This window comes from Balaenoptera acutorostrata, chromosome 8 (assembly GCF_949987535.1).
Source record: "Balaenoptera acutorostrata chromosome 8, mBalAcu1.1, whole genome shotgun sequence".
NCBI lineage: Eukaryota > Metazoa > Chordata > Mammalia > Artiodactyla > Balaenopteridae > Balaenoptera > Balaenoptera acutorostrata.
The window spans coordinates 92,239,959-92,256,655 of NC_080071.1; the positions used below are offsets into that span (position 1 = coordinate 92,239,959).

Consider the following 16,697-nt stretch of genomic DNA (forward strand, 5'->3'; position numbering starts at 1 on the left):
TTTCTGCCCCACTCGTCCTCACGGCACTGGGGGACAGTACTTGGGGTGGGGGAGCATAGCCCACTCCAGGGCCTTGTCCTCAACTTTGGGGCGCCAAACCGCCCTTTGTCTCATCAGCTGAGCTGGGATCGGGCCCCTCCAGTTGAGTGATGGAGAATAGTTTAATGAGCTATTTCCGAGGTGTGGGCAGGCTGAGGGGGACCCAGCAAGGGCTCGAGGCGCTCCCAGGGCTACCAACGGTGGGGAGCTGCCACCACCCCTCGGCCTCCAGGGCCGAGCAGAGGAGATGCAGACCCCAGAAAGGGAGCTAGAGGGAAAGGGCTGCTGAGGAGCTGGGGCCTTTGCTAGAGGAACGCAGCCACTGCCACTGCCACTGCCACTGCCCCAGTGCCTCCCACTGGCCAAACCCAACCAGAATCAGAGGAAAGACAGGCCACTGACACAGTCTGTAGTGGCCAGCCTGCAGGGGCAGAGAGCAGGTGGAGAGGGGTGGACAGGGCACCAGGATGGGCAAAGAAGATCGCCAGCACACAAATCAAACACAAGAGATTCTCATGTAAAATGGACACTCATGCACTAATTCAAGCAAGGATGGTCATGGAGAATCCAGGCCTCCACACCCCTTTCCAAAGCCCCCAGAAAACAAGGCTCATCAGAAGGTTTGGGGCTAGTGCAGAATCTAGAAAAGGGAACAGGTAACCTTGAAACATGTGCAAATGCCCACCACTCTCAGACCCACGGCAGGTGAAATCACCTGCCCCGCCCCAGAATACTCGTGTGTACTGCGTGGGTACATGTTGTCTTTCCCTCAGACCATGTTGGGTAAACTGAGACACTTCCAGCAGACCCTGCCTGCAGTGACCACAGTGCTCTCAGCAGCCAGACCCAGCACAGCCGAGCCGGGTGAAGCTCCCTTTGGTCCCCAGATGAGCCGGGGTCTGGGGATGCTTCTAGCCATTTCCACAGGATTTGGATTTTCCAGTACCTCCTAGACAAGCCCATTTCATTATTGAGATCTTCCCTGTACCAGGCAGGGACAGGGATTGCTAGAATCAGCCAGTTGACATTTGTAATTAAACGGACTGGTCAAATGACAGTTCACTGTAGTCAATTTAGACCACTGCACCAGTTGGCTGGTTGACCAGTTGGCCCAGTGGAAAGTATGAGTATTGACCTGGATTCTGGTAGTGACTGAAGAACGGGGTGGTCTCAGCCACACACAGTGTAAGGATGTCCACTCCTCCAGGGCTGTGTCATTCATCTTTGATTCCCAGCGCCCAGCACAGCGCTGGACAATCAGGCTGAAGCGTAGCTGCCGTTGCTGTGTGTGCAGGACCAGGTACATAGGAGGACAGCCAGGCATGAAGCGGATTAACTGAAGAACGGAATGGACTGTGGTGAGACTCTTCATGGAGAAAGTAATTGTCTGTTTGGCACGAACACCCTAGGAGGCAACGTGATGTCCTCAAAGCTAATGGACTGTCCTATAGGAATTACCTTGGTCACAATCACATTTAAGAATGTGCTTCTTCCCACAATGGCAAACAGAGGCATCGAGAGCCTACCATCTTGCACTAAGCTGAGAGGTGGGCTAAGGCCTAATTTTAAAGTGAATCTCTTGAAAACATGGAAACAATTAGCAGAAAATAACCCAAGAGACCCTCTTGGTGAGAGGTGAGAAGGAATGCTTCCCCTGAGCATTAGACCTGAGGTTGCCCACGGTCCCATCCAGGAAGTACATGCAGGTTCCCAGCACTTGTCCCTGTGCTTGGCACGCAGCAGGAACTGAGTCAACATTCATTGAATTGAATTGAATCTGTGGGCTTCAGAGCTACTGACCTCAAGTTGCGGGGGCCGGATCTGAACGAGTTTTCATTTGGTGGCTCCGTGACCTCAGGCCAATCCCAAGACCTAGCCTCAGTTTCCTCATCTATGCAATGGGGACAATCACGTGATTTGAGAATTAGATGATGTCATGCTGGGAAGGCTCCGACGGACAGCAAAGGTTGCCCGCCTGTATACCGGGAGGCCACACAACAAGGCTCCCATTGTTTTGGGGGGCAGAGGGAGCTTTGATTCCCATGACTTCATCTGCAAAGGTCCTTCCTTTGGAGGAAGAGAGAAGAGTGGGAACAGCTTGACTGCATCAGGCCGCTGGGAAGCCAGGGCTGAGGCCGTGACATGAGGGCCCAAGAATGAGGATTAGATTTCAGCCAGGCGTGAAGGCGCGTGGGGGAGGCCACCTCGAGCCCTGGCCGCCCCCTCCTGCGGCCACTGCATCCAGTCCCTCCTCCCTGGGATCCGTTAACTCACCCTCAGAGGCCACCCTCACTTCTGAGCCCACGGGCTGCTGCTGCAGTGGAAGGGGCCCCCGGAGCCATCGGAGCCTTGTTTGTGGTGGTCCTCGAGCTGCGTGATGCTTTGCTAAGCTCCCCCCTCCTCTGAGTAGAGGCTGTTTTTGGAATGCGACCCCAGAAACCTGCAGGGAGCCCCACCTGAAGGCCCCAGCCCTCTGCGCTCTCCTGCCCCACGGCCAGGCTGCGTCATCACCTCCGGAGAGGGTTACTGGAGGCTGCACAGCACCAGAACCAATTTGATTTGGGCCCTCTGGCAGGCCTATGACATCATGAGGATTGTTCACTGTTTGGGAAAATAACTGTTTTTCACATGGCAACAGCTCTTGTCCTCAATGCTGGCCTTGTGAGGACTGGGGCTCCCTACTGTGAGTTGGAAATGATATCACAAGACTATCTTAAGGATCACGTGACCCAAATCTGGTCCCTCCCTCCCCACACGTCCCCCATGTTGCCAAAAGTGACAGAGCCTGAGCCTCACCTTCCCAGGGTGCAGGTTGGGACTAAAGGTATCTGGTCCTGAGAGCAGCCTGCCTCACCTGCTGTGGACTGGATACAGGCCAGCAACCCAGAAGCGGAGTCCCCAAGCAGCCGGCCTCCGTGCTGGGGGGGATCATCACCGGCCACCTTACACCTCCCTAATGAATGGGTCCCAGACGAGGGCTCGGGGCCGACAGCCCATTGTACAGAGCAGCAAACTGAGGCTCCAAGGGATGAGTGCCTAAAGGCCCTGAGGTGTGCCTCCTCCAAAGCCTCAGAGGGCCGTGTGAGGAGCAGGTTTGCTGAGCAGACCCGCGGCTGGGTGTGACCTGGGCTCTGACCGTGCTCTGCCATGGCCTCCACGGCCCAGGGCCTCTGTCTTCAGGTAGGTCTGAGGGCACCTACCCCCCGCCCCCCCATGATGTGATGTGATGACCCTCACTGCTCAGGCAGCCTGGAAGGTAAGCAGGCCTCGCTCATGGCTCCACACAGGACCCGCCATGGACTCAGCTCCTCCTAGAGCAGGCCCTGAGGACACGTGCATTAATCCCAGCTCTCAGCCAAGGCAGCTGAGACTCCAAGGAGCTCGAGGACAGGCTGGCCACCCTCAGGTGAGGGGCAGAGCCCAGGTGGAGCCCCTTTCCCACCACATCGGGCTGCCTCCCTGGACTTCCATCCCCCCAGGAAGGGAAAGCTCGTGATGAGCCCCCTGGTTCAAGAGTGGTAGCCGCACGCATTTCCCTGGGCTTCCCTCACAGCCAGACCCCCATAGGAAACCCCACACCTAAGGGGTTTCCGTCTCAGGGAAAAGACAGAGCTGTATTTTCAATAACCTTCAAGTTCATCAGCAAGAATAGGCAGGACTCTGATGGGCAAAACATGTGGCTGTGAAGATGTGACCATGCCCAGGGGGCAAGAGGGCCCAGCCCGGCCCCGGCCCCGAGCCCAGGCTGTGAGTCCTTAGCGAGCCCTCATCTCGCTGGGCTGACCAGTGAGAAGTGAATGAGGTGCTGGATGTGGACAAGCTTTTTCAGAAACATGAAGGTACCGTTCACAGAGCTGCATCTCCTGAGGACAGAAGCCCCGCTCTGCCAGCGGACTGTGGGTTTCAGCGATGAAGACACCCCACACTCGGCATCCCATGGTCCCAGATGAAGTCTCCCCCGCAAAATGAAAGTGAACAAAATTTTAATACCTAACGCTGAAGCACACGCCCAGCACATACACACATGTCATTACAAAGTTCCAATGCCCGGCTTCCTAACAGATGTTCCTTGTGGGACCAGAAATGAGAAGCCACTCAAGAAATCCTGAATTCTTTGAGAAACTTCTGGCAACACCATCTACAAATTTTGGAGCAAATGGCCTTATTTGTAACAAATTGTTGCCGACGGAATAAGTTCATCTAGTTTATTGAGTATGTATTATAAAAGCCAGTATTTCTCAAATGTCTTATTGGAGACCTGCAATTTCTATAGGAATTTCACTTTTTTCATTCCACTGATAATTTTCCCCCCAAATTGTATAAAGATAAAGACAGAACTCCTTTGCAGTTCTAATTTGCCTTTCTGTAAGTCTCATAGAGTAAGTCTGTAGGACACACCCTGGCGGGGACACATTCTCAGGGTGGGAAGGGTATTTTTCTCTTTAAAACCCCCCAAAACTACCACCATCCCCCCATGCTACAGGAAAAGAGACAGAATCACAGGGAAAAATTAACATCTAATACCAGGCTTTTTCTAAAGCATTAAGTGTTTCCTGTCCCCTGGAAACAGTGCAGGGGTGGCGGAGACCGCAGGCGATGCGGTGAGGCCCTGACTGAGGATGACCCCCAGCCCCTCCCCCAGGCCCTGGCTGCTCTTGCTGAAGTTGGTGGACACACCCTCTGAAACAGGACCGGGGGAGGTCTCCCCTCTTCTCGGAAGAGGTGGAAATCATCCCTTGTGAGGGTGGCAGGCCCTTGTAAGGTGCAATCGTCAGCTGTGCCCTTCCCTTGAACCCCCTGAATAAAATGCACTGTTTACCCACCAGGTTCAGGCACCTCGGGGAGGGACACAGGAGAGCCTGGAGTGCCAGCCTCGGCAGTGGGGGCGGGGTGTGGGCGGAGTGGAAGGTAGGGGTGGAGAGGCGACGCGCAGGTGACAGAACAAACAGCCCAGGGAAGAGTGAAGAGGCTGGCTCTTTTCAGGGAGGAGCCTAGGCCCCAGGCCTGCAGGGTCTGGTCCACCTGTGCCTGCGGCGTGCCCTGCGCTGATCCTGGTGGGCTGCGGGTAATCTGGTCCCGGGTCGGATCTGCCCCCCACCCCGCCCCCCGGCCCCCAGGTAGAGATAGGGCTCAATCCTCCCCGCCCAGGCCTCAGGGCGCCCGCTTCAGTGCAGGGCGCCTGTCCCCGGCTGTAGATCTGCTCCGTGCCCCACGCCCCCGCCCCCGGAGGCCCCTGCAGGTGCGCCCTGCTGCGGAGGAAGAGCCCATCCCTGACGTCAGGGCGCCCCAGCCTTGGGGAGAAGGCTGCCTCTGAAGGGAGGGGCCGCCGCCTGGGAAAGGGGCTCCAAGAAGGGACCCTGATGGTCTTCGCGCTCCGATGTGCTCAATCTAACACGCAGGGCGCGGCCGGGAGAATGGGGAGGAGAAGTCTCGAGGTCCCCGCAGAAGACGCGCGGGATAGGGAGGGAAGAAGAGATGCCCCGGGTCGGGAGAAGGGGCGTCCGGGCTCCCCGCCAAGCAGAAGCGCGGGACAGAGTGCAGGAGGCACCGGGAGCCCCGAGTTCGGGCGGAAACGCACTCGACAGGAGAGGGCGCTCAGGCCACCGCCAGCCAGCGCTCCCCGAGCCCCCTGCCTCCCCGGTACTGCCTTCCTCGACCCCCCGCCCCCTTTCTTAACGCGTGCTCCGCCCCGCAGCCCCCGCTTCTCCCCCCGCGGCTGCAGCGCGCGCGGGAGCCGGGAGGGGGCGCCGGCGGCGATGCGCGCTCTCCGGGCGACGCGGGGGATTCAAGCGCGTTATAAGGCGCGGAGCCGGAGGGCGAGTCCCAGACGCAGCGCTCGGAGGAGAGAGGCAACCGCCGCCCGCATGGCCCCCGCCTGCTGCCCTGCCGGAGCCCTGATGCTCGCGTACGCGGGCCTGCTGGCGGCCGCCGCCGCGGGCCTCGGCTCCCCGGAGCCCGGCGCGCCCTCGGGCGGCCGCGCCCGCGAGGAGCCGCCGCCCGGGAACGAGCTGCCCGCGGGGTCGGCCGCCCGCCCGCAGGTAAGACGCCGCCCGACTACTCGCCCGGGCCCCAGCGCCCCAGAGACCTCCGGGCCTCAGCTTCCCCACCCGGAGCGCGCACCTCCTGAGCTCCAGGGCGCCCCGGAGGCGGAGGGCGCTTGCTTCCGGGGCGGTGGGGAGCGCGGCGCCGCGAGCGGGGGCCTGGGCTGGCTTGGGTGTCCTCCTTTGTAAAGTGGGCAGAAAAACGCTTAGCTTGCGGGGGAGGCCCGGGAGGTCTGGACGCCGCCCCACTGCACAGACGGGCGCTTTTGGCCGGCCTTGACCTTGGCTTTTTGGGTAGTTCTTTGGCATTGAAGCAAAGTTCTCCTAGACCGGGGGAAATGCCTTTTCTTCGGGGACTTCTGGGTCGGGAAGTGAGTAAAGTGTAAATAACTTCATTCTCCTGAAATTGGGAAGAACGTATTTGTAAAAGTGTGAGCAAGTTACTGACCACCACCCCACCCCACTCCTGCCCCCAATCTGTTTGTTTGGTGCAAGTCTCTCTGAAAAACAAAAAGTGCCTTCCTGCCGGTTGGGGAGGGTGCAGGGGAGAAAGGGGTGGGGTGCCGGGCCCCCAGTGACGTGTGATTTCTGGCCGAGGCCGGTGATGCTTAGCCCTGTCTGCTCCTTCCTTCCCCTGCTACACAAGAGGGTGGTCAGCTTGGAGGAGTCTGGGGAATGGGGGCCTTCAGAGGGGCCCTCAGTGTGGGTGGGGCCTTTCAGACAGGGAGGTGAGGGCCGTTGGGGAAGGTGCTTTGAGTTTCTTTTTTCTGAAGATGCCTGTGGGCAGTGCAAAGGGCAGAGCCTTGCTGGGGCCTCAAGCCTGCACCTCTGCTCTCAGCATCACTCTGGGAAGCGTGATGCCCCCGCTGAAGGACACCCCCATTAAAGACAGGTGCAGGTGGCAGCCAGCCCTGCCCGCTCCCTGGGAGGGGCCTCCCCGAAGCCCTCGTTCCCATCACCTTCGGCCACTTCCCGTGGACTGAAGGCAAACCCTACCCAGCCAGCCAGCCACAACCCCTGGGGGGCAGGGTTGCCAGATGTCGGGCTGTGGTGGCCGGGAAGCAGAGGGGGCTTCAGGTGCTTCCAGGCGGGGTTCTGGCCTTGGACCCTCCTTGGGTCCACGGAGGCTCCTTTCTGAGCGCCCCTGGAGGCTGGAGACTTCAGTCGGCCAGGGCAGTTGCCAGACACCCACCCACAATGCCGCAGGCCCGTCTTCCAGACCCCCAGACCGACGTGGTCCCACCTGTTTCTGTTCCCCAAACCAAACTGGGGTCTGAGTCCTTGCACAGGCTACTGGTCCGGCTGGGAGGGCCCGTGCGGCACACCGTCCAGCCCATGTAGAATCCTCCTGCCACGTGTTTCCACTGAGGGCAGCGTGAGGCCGTGAAGTGGGGCCACAGGTCCTGGTGTCCGTGGAGAGGAACCAGTCGGGGGGTGCCTCGCGGGGCCCAGCACCCGGGGAGATGTGGGGAAGCCCCAGGCACTCTGAGGCCTTTCCGAGGCCTCTCCGTCCTACCCAGGCTCCTCCATCACAGAAGCCCCGTCCCCGTCACAGCCCACTGGCTCCGGATGGGAGGCCCCGGATCCTTGCAGAGGGGCTGCCACACCACTGGGTCTGCCTCTGATGAAAGGGCCTGGTGGCTCCAAGATCCCAGGGTCCTTCCATCCGTCACCGGAGTCAGCGCCCATGACCTCATCTAAGCCCTCTTGAGCCAATTTCTGTCCCAGCTGGCAGCCCTGCCTGGAGCTCAGACTGTGCGAGGCCCACTGCCCAGAGGGCCAAGGGCCTCTCCCTCCAAGGTACCTCCTGGAACTCTCCTCCATGTCAGGACTAGTCAGAATGTACTATGAAGGGGAATGGACATTTCTGGAACCATCACTGTCCTTGCTTAGGTCACGTGTCTCAGAAGTCCTGAGGCAGATGAGTGGTGTCACATGCCGTGCAGGCGCCTGGAGTCATGATATCTCAGTGCTGGACACCCCCCCACCCCCGTCCCCCTAACAGCACTGGACTGTAGGCCTCAACATCCCTGAGGGCTGAAATTGGCCTCCCTGGAACTTCGGACCATCGGGCTGGGTCGGGGGGCCTGCTGGTAGTCGGGGGCCCCTGCCTGAGCACCCGTGGATGCCGGTGTTCTGATCCTCTGACTCCCAGGAAGGGGCACTCACTGCAGCTCCCGGGACGGAGGCTGGGACAGGCCTGGTGGCCCAGCAGAGCCCGACTCCCACCTGCTCTGAAGCTCTGCACCCCGTCTTCCTCCACCCATGCCCAGGGGCCTCTTCTCCCGCAAAGTCCAGGCAGTGGAGTGGCCTGTTCCCCAGGGCTCGTTGTCCGCGGGGCTGGGGGCCGGGGCTGTGCTGTCTTGGAGGGCGCAGTGGCAGGGGCCCGAGGGTGCCGGAGGCCAGTCCTGCACAGCGACCTCCTGCAAAGCGTCCAGGGGAGGCAGACCAGCTGACGGCCGCTGTGTTCCAGGAGCCCACCGTGGAGCAGGTGCACGGCATCGATCCCCGCGATGCCTGGATGCTCTTCGTTAGGCAGAGCGACAAGGGCGTCAACAGCAAGAAGGGGAGCAGAGGCAAAGCCAGGAAGCTGAAGGTGAGCACCGGAGCCCCAGACAGCGTGTGTGTGTGTGTGTGTCCTGGGGTGTGTGTGTGTGTGTCCTGGGGTGTGTGTGTGTGTGTGTGTGTCCTGGGGTGTGTGTGTGTGTGTGTGTCCTGGGGTGTGTGTGTGTGTCCTGGGGTGTGTGTGTGTGTGTATCCCCTGGGTGTGTGTGTGTGTGTGTGTGTCCTGGGGGTGTGTGTGTGTGTCCTAGGGTGTGTGTGTGTCCTGGGGGGGTGTGTGTGTGTCCTGGGGGGGGTGTGTCCTGGGGTGGGTGTGTGTGTGTCCTGGGTGTGTGTGTATCCATGTGCTGGGTGTGTGTGTGTGTCCTAGGGGGTGTGTGTGTGTCTGTGTGTGTCCTAGGGGGTGTGTGTGTCTGTGTGTGTCCTGGGGTGTGTGTGTGTGTGTGTGTGTGTGTCCTAGGATGTGTGTGTATGTGTCCTAGGGTGTGTGTGTGTGTCCTAGGGTGTGTGTGTGTATGTGTCCTAGGGTGTGTGTGTATGTGTCCTAGGGTGTGTCTGTGTGTGTCCTAGGGTGTGTGTGTATGTGTGTCCTGGGTGTGTGTGTGTCCTGGGGGTGTGTGTGTGAGAGCCTCCACCACGGGCCTTTCCCCAAATCCCCAGTCCACTACCACCACTGGCTCCCACTGGACACCCTGAGCATTTCCAACAAGCACAGACCCTCACCCTCGGGCCAGAGGGCACAGAAGTGTCAAGCTGGGGCCTAGTGACCCTGAGTTTGGGGCCTGTTCCAACCATTTACCCTGCACCCCTAGAATGCCAGGCAGCCTCATTGGCTCCCCGCTTTCTCTTCCCTCTGCATCCTGGCACGGGAGGCCTGGGCTGGCCTGGTGGGGAAGACAGGGACCAAGCTGGAGAGGCCGACAGGTGGGCTGGGGTGACACAGTCTGGTTCCTAGTGGCTGGGGGACATGGGGGCCCAGGCAGCTGCTGGCCCCCACTCTCATTCAGCCTGGCCAGGGACCTGGCACCTGGTCCTGATGGCTGACTCTTGCCTTGAGCCCCAAAGAGGGCTGTGTCCCCTGGGGTGAGGCGCTCTGGTCACGGCTCTGCTGCCCATGCTGAGTTCGGGCCTCACCCTCTGCCCCAGGTCTGACCCAGTGACCGAGTGCCGGGCTCTGAGCCTGAGGCAGCTGGGCTGCTGGGCTGTCACCATGGCTCCTCCCTGCAGGGGACTTCCTTGCTGCTGGGTGGGTCCCAGCCCAGCCCAGTGAGGGCTCCTTGAGGACCCCGGGCCCCGGTGCTGGGCCAGGCACAGGGAGGACTTGCCAACTGGTGCAGTGACTGACCTTGAGAGTCGAAAGCAGCCTGGAGTGTCCCTCCCTCCCTTTCCCTCCATCAGCAAATCCAGCCCCAGGGCTGGGCTGTGGCCCTCTGCTTCCCCACTCATGCACTTTCCTCCCCCTAGCCCTGCCCCCAGGGGCCCCACCACCCCGAGGCCCTGTGCCTGCAGCTTTCACTGCCTCCTCAGGGGAATCGGAGGCCCCGGAGGCTGACCTCCACCTCAGGGGTCAAAGCAGGAGCCCCCCTTTGCCAGGCTCGGTGGCAAGAACTTGCAGTGGGGGTGCCCACGGTCCCCAGCCTGCCTGTTCAGATGTCTTCACCGTCAAGCTTCTCTTTCAGCTCGGCCTGCCAGGTCCCCCAGGGTCCCCCGGCCCCCAGGGCCCCCCGGGCCCCATCACCCCACCTGAAGTCCTGCTGAAAGAGTTCCAGCTGCTGCTGAAAGGTAGGGAGGGGCACCCACCCCACCCCCGGTGTGAGTGGGGCTGGGGAGGGCATCATGGAGGAGCTGAGGTGGGCTAGACCTTTGTCTGTTGACCAGCATCCCAAGGAGGCTTCTGCTCTGGTGCTGGCCTGGGTCAAGGCCGTGGGTCAGGAGCTTGCGGGGGAGGTGGGAGGAGTGTGGTGAGGAGGTGGCTTCACAGAGGAAGGTGGACTTGGCCGCTCGGTGTTCAGTAGGTGCCTGGGGACCAGCATCCATGCCCCGCCTGGGAGTCTGGTGAGCCTAGCGAGGGCTGAGAGATCTAAGCCCGTGCCCCCCAAGTGGGGACTGTCAGGGAGGGGTCAGGGCCCCTTAAGCTTGCAAAGGGCTCCTCTGATCCCCGCGGTGACACCAGGGAGATCGGAGGCTCACCCCAGTAACACAGGCCCCCTTCTACCCCTTGATCACCTCTGCCCCCGCCTCTTCTCCTGACAGATCTCTGCTGCTGGCCTCAGAGCCCCATGGGAGGGCACCAGGAGGCTGCCCTCATGGGGCAAGGGGCATGGTGTCTGGGGGCAGCACAGGGAGGAGGAGGATGGGGCGGCTGAGCTGGAGGCCGCAGAGGGAGAGAGCAGAGCTGAGCGGAGCTCTAGCACCTAGGGCGATGTCCCTGCACTGTGGCCAGCTGCTGAGTCGCGGCTCACGTTACTGACTAGAGTTAATTTCATGGTGAAGAGCTATTAAGTCTTTTTCCCCCTTCAATTTAATGTACTGTTCATTTAAATAGACCAGCTTCAGGGGCTGAAGAACCTCCATATTATGTGCAATAGAGCTGCAATAATTATTTATTTATACCCAGCTTCTTTTCAAAAATGACCAGTCTGGCTTAAACTATTGCATTCCCTGATACAACAAAAATGTAAACAGAGAAGCAGGAGCAGCGGGAAGGGGGAAGAAGCGGTAGGAAAGGCAGGTGAGGCAGGAGAATGAGGGTCCTGGGTGAATCAGCCCTGAGCTTCCTGGTAGCCAAAGCGTGAAAGGAAACAGGTGCAGCCGCAGGATCAGGAGGCAGTTTCCGAAGACCCGCCAGGCCCGACTGCGTGCGCCCTGCGCGCGGTTCCGGGGCAACCGGAAATGGTCCCCCGCGCTCTCAGCAGCGCCCGGGTTTGGGGAAGGGGTTCGGGCGGGACACGGAAAGGCGAGCGAGGCGGTCCCGGCGCGGCCACCGCTCGCTCTGTGCCAGGCGCGGTGCGCACACGCGAGTGCGCAGAGCCCGAGCCCCGCCCGCGCGGCCCCGCCGCGGTTCCGGCCGTCCCCGCGGAGGACGAGGAGGAGGAGGCGGCGGCGGCGGGGGGCGGGGGCGTGCTGGCGCTGCTGGCTGCGCCCCTGGCCCCGGGCCCGCGGGCGCCGCGCGTCGAGGCCGCCTTCCACTGCCGCCTGCGCCGGGACGCGTCGGTGGAGCGGCGCGCGCTGCACGAGCTCGGCGTCTACTACGTGGTGAGTCCTGGCCGGGGCGGCCGGGGCGGGGCGGGCGCGGCGGGCCCGGGGTGACCGTCCGTGCGCCCGCAGCCCGACGCCGAGGGCGCCTTCCGCCGCGGCCCGGGCCTGAACCTGACCAGCGGCCAGTACACGGCGCCCGTCGCCGGCTTCTACGCGCTCGCCGCCACGCTGCACGTGGGTGAGGCCCGGGGCTGGGGCGGGGCCTGGGTGGGGGGCGCCCCGCCGCGCTCGGTTCCCGCTGCCCGGTGACCGCCCCCGCGCCCCCCCGCAGCGCTGGCCGAGCAGACGAGACGGGCGCCTCCGCGCCCCCGGGACCGCCTGCGTCTGCTCATCTGCATCCAGTCCCGGTGCCAGCACCACGCGTGAGTGGGCGCGGGCGGGGCGCGCAGCTCGGGCGCCCGCTTCCTCCCTCGGGGCTTCACCCGGCTACCGTCAGGCGTTCCTCCCGCCCCGGCGCGCGCTCCGCGAACCCCGACCCGGGACGTGGGGGCCCGGCCCGCCCCCCACAGGGGACTGACTCCCATCCGGCGACCCGAGGCGCCAGCGTCGCGTCCCCAGGCCTGTCCTGACCAGTCTGTGCGGACCCTCCCCAGTCGCTCTCCCAGCCCCTCTCCGTGAACTTGTCCAACTTCCCGTCGCTTGCTGGTCCGGGAGGGCAGGGTGCTCCTTCGGTGTCCCCAGCACCCAGAACAGCCCAGGCAGAGAGCAGGTGCTCCACAGCGGTTGCAGAAGGCATGCATGGGTGAAGTTCAAATCTTCTCACTCTGGTTTGGAAAGCCCTGCACCGATTGGCCAGAACCCAGCCTCACTGCTGCCAGCCCCGCACCTCCAGGTGCACCGGCCAGTGTCTCGCTTCCCATCAGAGCCAGGATTTGCTGCCCTGCCCTCACAGCACACCTTCAGCCCTGTGGAGACTGTCCTTACTCCTCTTGGGGGCCCCATTCAGATGCCACCTCTGCCAGAAGCCCTGGCTAAGACAGCCGTGCCCATGGCACTTTGCTGGGTGTCGGGCGCTGCGGTGATTGTGAGCACGTTGTGGGTGAAGTTGGTGGTTCTGGGGCAGGGGTCTCAGGCCCACCCTCTTTCTGTTCTGGCCGCAGCTCCCTGGAGGCTGTCATGGGGCTGGAGAGCAGCAGTGAGCTCTTCACCATCTCGGTCAACGGCGTTCTGTATCTGCAGGTGTGTGGGGCAGGCTCAGCTATGGGGGGGCCCCCAGCTGGACACAGCCTTGGGGGTGACTGGGCGGGGAGGGGTGCTGGGGGGTGCTCAGGAGCTCTGGGTGCCGTGCCCTCAGCTTCCAGGCCCGGGCGAGGGTCAGGGCGGCACGGAGCACTCCCGCTGGTCCAGGCAGAGCCAGGCCGAGGCCGGGTCTCCTTTCCCCAGGCCTGGCCCTGCCCCACAGACTCCTGTCCTCCACAGACACTCTGCTCCTCAGTCTCCTGTTTTCTGACCTCCCAGGCATCCCGTATTGAGGACTGGTGCTTCCGGCCGTAACGGGCCCTTCAGAAGGGACTCAGTGGGCAAGGGGGCGGGGGCAGTGACAGAGGTCAGCTCTTTGCCCAGGATGACATCACGACCCCTGGCCCATCGGGACTTCGGGAAGCAGATGCAGTTATTTGCTACACAAAACCCCAAGTGACAGTCTCTTTCTAGAACTGTGGGGATTTGGGCAAGTGCTTGAGAAATTGATGAAAAGATGGGATTTCCTGAAAAAGAAAAAATTTAGGTGCAGATGTGTGGAATAAAGCTCACATGTAAATAGCACTAACTAGGCCAGGCCCGTTCTGAGCACTTAACATAAATTACCCATTACTCACAGCGCTGTGAGAGAGAAAATATTATTATTCCCCTGTTTACAAATAAGGGAACTAAGGCACAGAAGCGTGAAGTAATTTGCCCAAGCTCGCACAGCAAAGCCAGGATTGGAGGCCAGGCTGTGGCCGCAGGCGGCTGGGGTTGCTGGAAGGCGTTAAGAGGGCTAGTCCCCGGCACTGCTGCGTGAACTCAGGTGGCACACAGCCTGCCTGGGGTCTTAAGATGCACACGCCCAGATTCTGCATCTCTGGGGGTTCCCAGTTCACATCTGGGGATGTGACCCTGCTGATGCCTGGACCACATTCGGAGTAGCCAGGCCGGAGTACCAGTCCCACCGTGGCTCTACCATACGGGTCAGTGGCCAGGCCCGTGCGGGAAGGGGAACCCTCACACGTGTGTTTAGCACGCTTTCAGGCTTCGAGTGCAGCAGAGGGAACTGTTTGACACTCGAGCCCCGCTCTGGCCCTGAGCAGAGGCTTGCTCCCCTGCACACGCACCACAGGGAGCCCGTTGGTGCGGGGGGCTGATGGAGCTGGGGAGGAGGCACTAGACCAGGCGTCAGGGGTGCTGGGTCCCCGGGCGGGGCGGGGTGGGCACGGTGTGTGGTCGGCGCACCCTCAGGCCGGCGGCATCCAGGCTGACTCCGACCTTCCCGCAGGCGGGGCAGTACACCTCCGTCTTCCTGGACAATGCCAGCAGCTCCTCCCTCACGGTGCGCGGTGGCTCCCACTTCAGTGCTGTCCTCCTCGGTGTATGACCGGCCACCCCGGGCCCTCCCTCTCGCCGGGCAAACGGAGCAGGAGTGCGAACAATCTCGGGGCCGTGGCGGGGTGGCGGAGGCCACACGCAGGAGGGAGCCCGCCGAACTGCCCACACTGGCCACCACAGTTCAACCCAGAGATGCCACTACAGGCAGCCCGGGGAGGTGACACGCAAACTGGCAGTCCCCGACTGGGAGTGATTTCAGGATGCCAACTTAAGTTAAAGGGGAGACGTTTCAGCGTGCCCAGGAGCACGTGCTTTGTCCCTCCCCGGCTGCAGACCTGGGCCCCTCCTGGCCCCAGTGGCCCCGGCAGCCTCAACTTCGTTGCTGTGGCCCAGCCCCACCTTTTCCATCTTTCTTAGTGTTCTCATAGGCTGCCTGCTGGGAGTGCCAGGATGGAGGGCAAAGGCCGCCCAGCCTGCCTGGTCCCCACCTGCCCCTCTCCCAGCCATGCCTTTAGCCTGCTGTGGACCTCAGGGCCCTGCTTGGCCTGCAGGGACCACGGGGCCCAAGCCTCTCCTTGTGGCCCCTGGGCATAACAGCCTCAGGCACCAGAGAGACACTGGATAAGGGCTGACGGGGGACAGTGGCAGTCTGGAGCTGTTTTCACTTGTGGCATGTGCAGGGTCACTTGCACGCTCACCCAGCCTTTCCACACAGGAGCTGCACCCTCCCCCTCCGTCGCAGACCCTCTCATGGATGAGGGCCCCTTGCCTACCCCCTTGCAGCCTTGGCTCACTGCTCGGATCCACCCACCAGATGAAAGAGCTAGAACACCCTTGCAGGTCAGGGACGGCCAGGCCCTGCCTGCCCATCTGCACAGATGAAGCGGACGCTTCCCACAAGCTGACAGGCTCTCGGTGCCCAACCGCAGCCTAGCCCCGCTGGGTCCGTCCAGCTCTGGGGCTCTTGAAAGCATCTTCCCCACGGGGGTGGGAATGTGGCCCCAAGCTCAGGTGGGTGTCTTGGGAAGACCGGGTCCCAAGTCCTTCTGTGCTGCTGCAGCAGTGATGGGATGCGGGTAGCGGTGGGGGTGGGGGTCTGGGAGTTGCTGCAATTTCTTTCAAGACGCAGGGCCCCCACTGCCTGCTGAGGAAGTTACCCAACCCCTGTCCCTACACACAAAACAGGCTGCAGGAACGGGGTACCGTAAGATGTCCTGGGGGCCAAGCTGGTCTGGCAAGCCACTGCCCCCTTCTCAGGCCTGGGAGAGAAGGGGCAACGGCTGCAGTCACCTCTCAGCGTAACCTTCTAGCTGGCCTTGGGATAAGCAGGTGACTGTGGCCAGGCCTGGCTGACCCCCCGGAGCCCTAAGCTTCCGGCGCCACTGTCAGGCTCAGACGTTCCCCTCCCAGCCGGGGGACCCCAGGCGCAACGCACACAAACCGACCACTCTGTGCCCTTTGGCAGTCCTGGCACAGTTCTCAGTAGGACTCGTACCCGCCCTACCAGGAAGTGCCAGCTGGCCGGTGTCCTGCCTGCCCATGCTCTTTGATAAGGGATGGTGTGGCCACGCCCTTTTCTGGATTTCACTTTGTATCCAGTGGGCACAGATATTTTAGAGAAGCTATCTTTTACCCTTGAAAAACCCACAGATCTCTTTCATTTTCTCAATATGAGGAGTGTGTCACACAGCAATTTATTGAAGTATTTATTGTATAATATTGTCAGGGGGAATATATTTATATATATATATATATATATATGAAACACTGACTTTTGAGAATTATTTTATGTGATTATATAAAATTACAGAAACAAAGGGCAGACCTTAAAATATATAGAGTCTTAGTCATTTAGGCCAGGCTCACCAAGGACAGAGGGGTGAGCTCTGGGAGGGGAGGTGGAAGGATGGTTCCAGCCCACGGGGGCCCTCAGACCCACGGAGAAGTCGGCAGGGAGAGCCCGTCCAGGGAAGCCCAGCGCCACGCCTCTCCCAGCTCTAGGACACGAGCGGTCTGGGGATTAGGGATACATGGTCACAGGCTGGTGCCTTGTTTGCTGTAAGAAAATGTTTATTGAATAAAGAATCGTTCTGCTTCCCAGTTCTGAGACGCTGAGGCTCTTTCCTTCCGCGATGCCACACCGCGCCGTCCCAGTCCTCAGCAGAAAGGAAACCTGGCTCTTAACACGCTGGGAAAGGGTGTGCTGGAAGCGTTCCCGAGGTACTTGTAGGGAGGCTGGGCCCACTGACAGAACTGACGAGGTGATAAGGCCAT

General features: G+C 61.2%; 1 protein-coding gene across 7 annotated transcripts; it reads left to right on the plus strand.

The window, feature by feature from the left end:
* The first annotated feature begins 5,784 nt into the window (after positions 1–5,784).
* ERFE (erythroferrone) lies at positions 5,785–16,697 on the plus strand. 7 transcript variants are annotated; one of them, XM_057551865.1, is made up of 8 exons: positions 5,785–6,077; positions 8,554–8,676; positions 10,322–10,424; positions 11,644–11,897; positions 11,970–12,078; positions 12,172–12,262; positions 13,001–13,079; positions 15,139–16,697. In XM_057551865.1, exons 1-8 carry the CDS (start codon positions 5,796–5,798, stop codon positions 15,355–15,357), a joined length of 1,260 nt encoding a protein of 419 aa, XP_057407848.1. In that variant the 5' UTR covers positions 5,785–5,795; the 3' UTR covers positions 15,358–16,697. The 7 variants fall into 7 exon arrangements, with proteins under 7 accessions (XP_057407848.1, XP_057407852.1, XP_057407847.1 ...); XM_057551869.1 differs by having other exon boundaries at positions 11,970–12,074; positions 15,139–15,323; XM_057551864.1 differs by having other exon boundaries at positions 11,970–12,074; positions 14,374–15,282.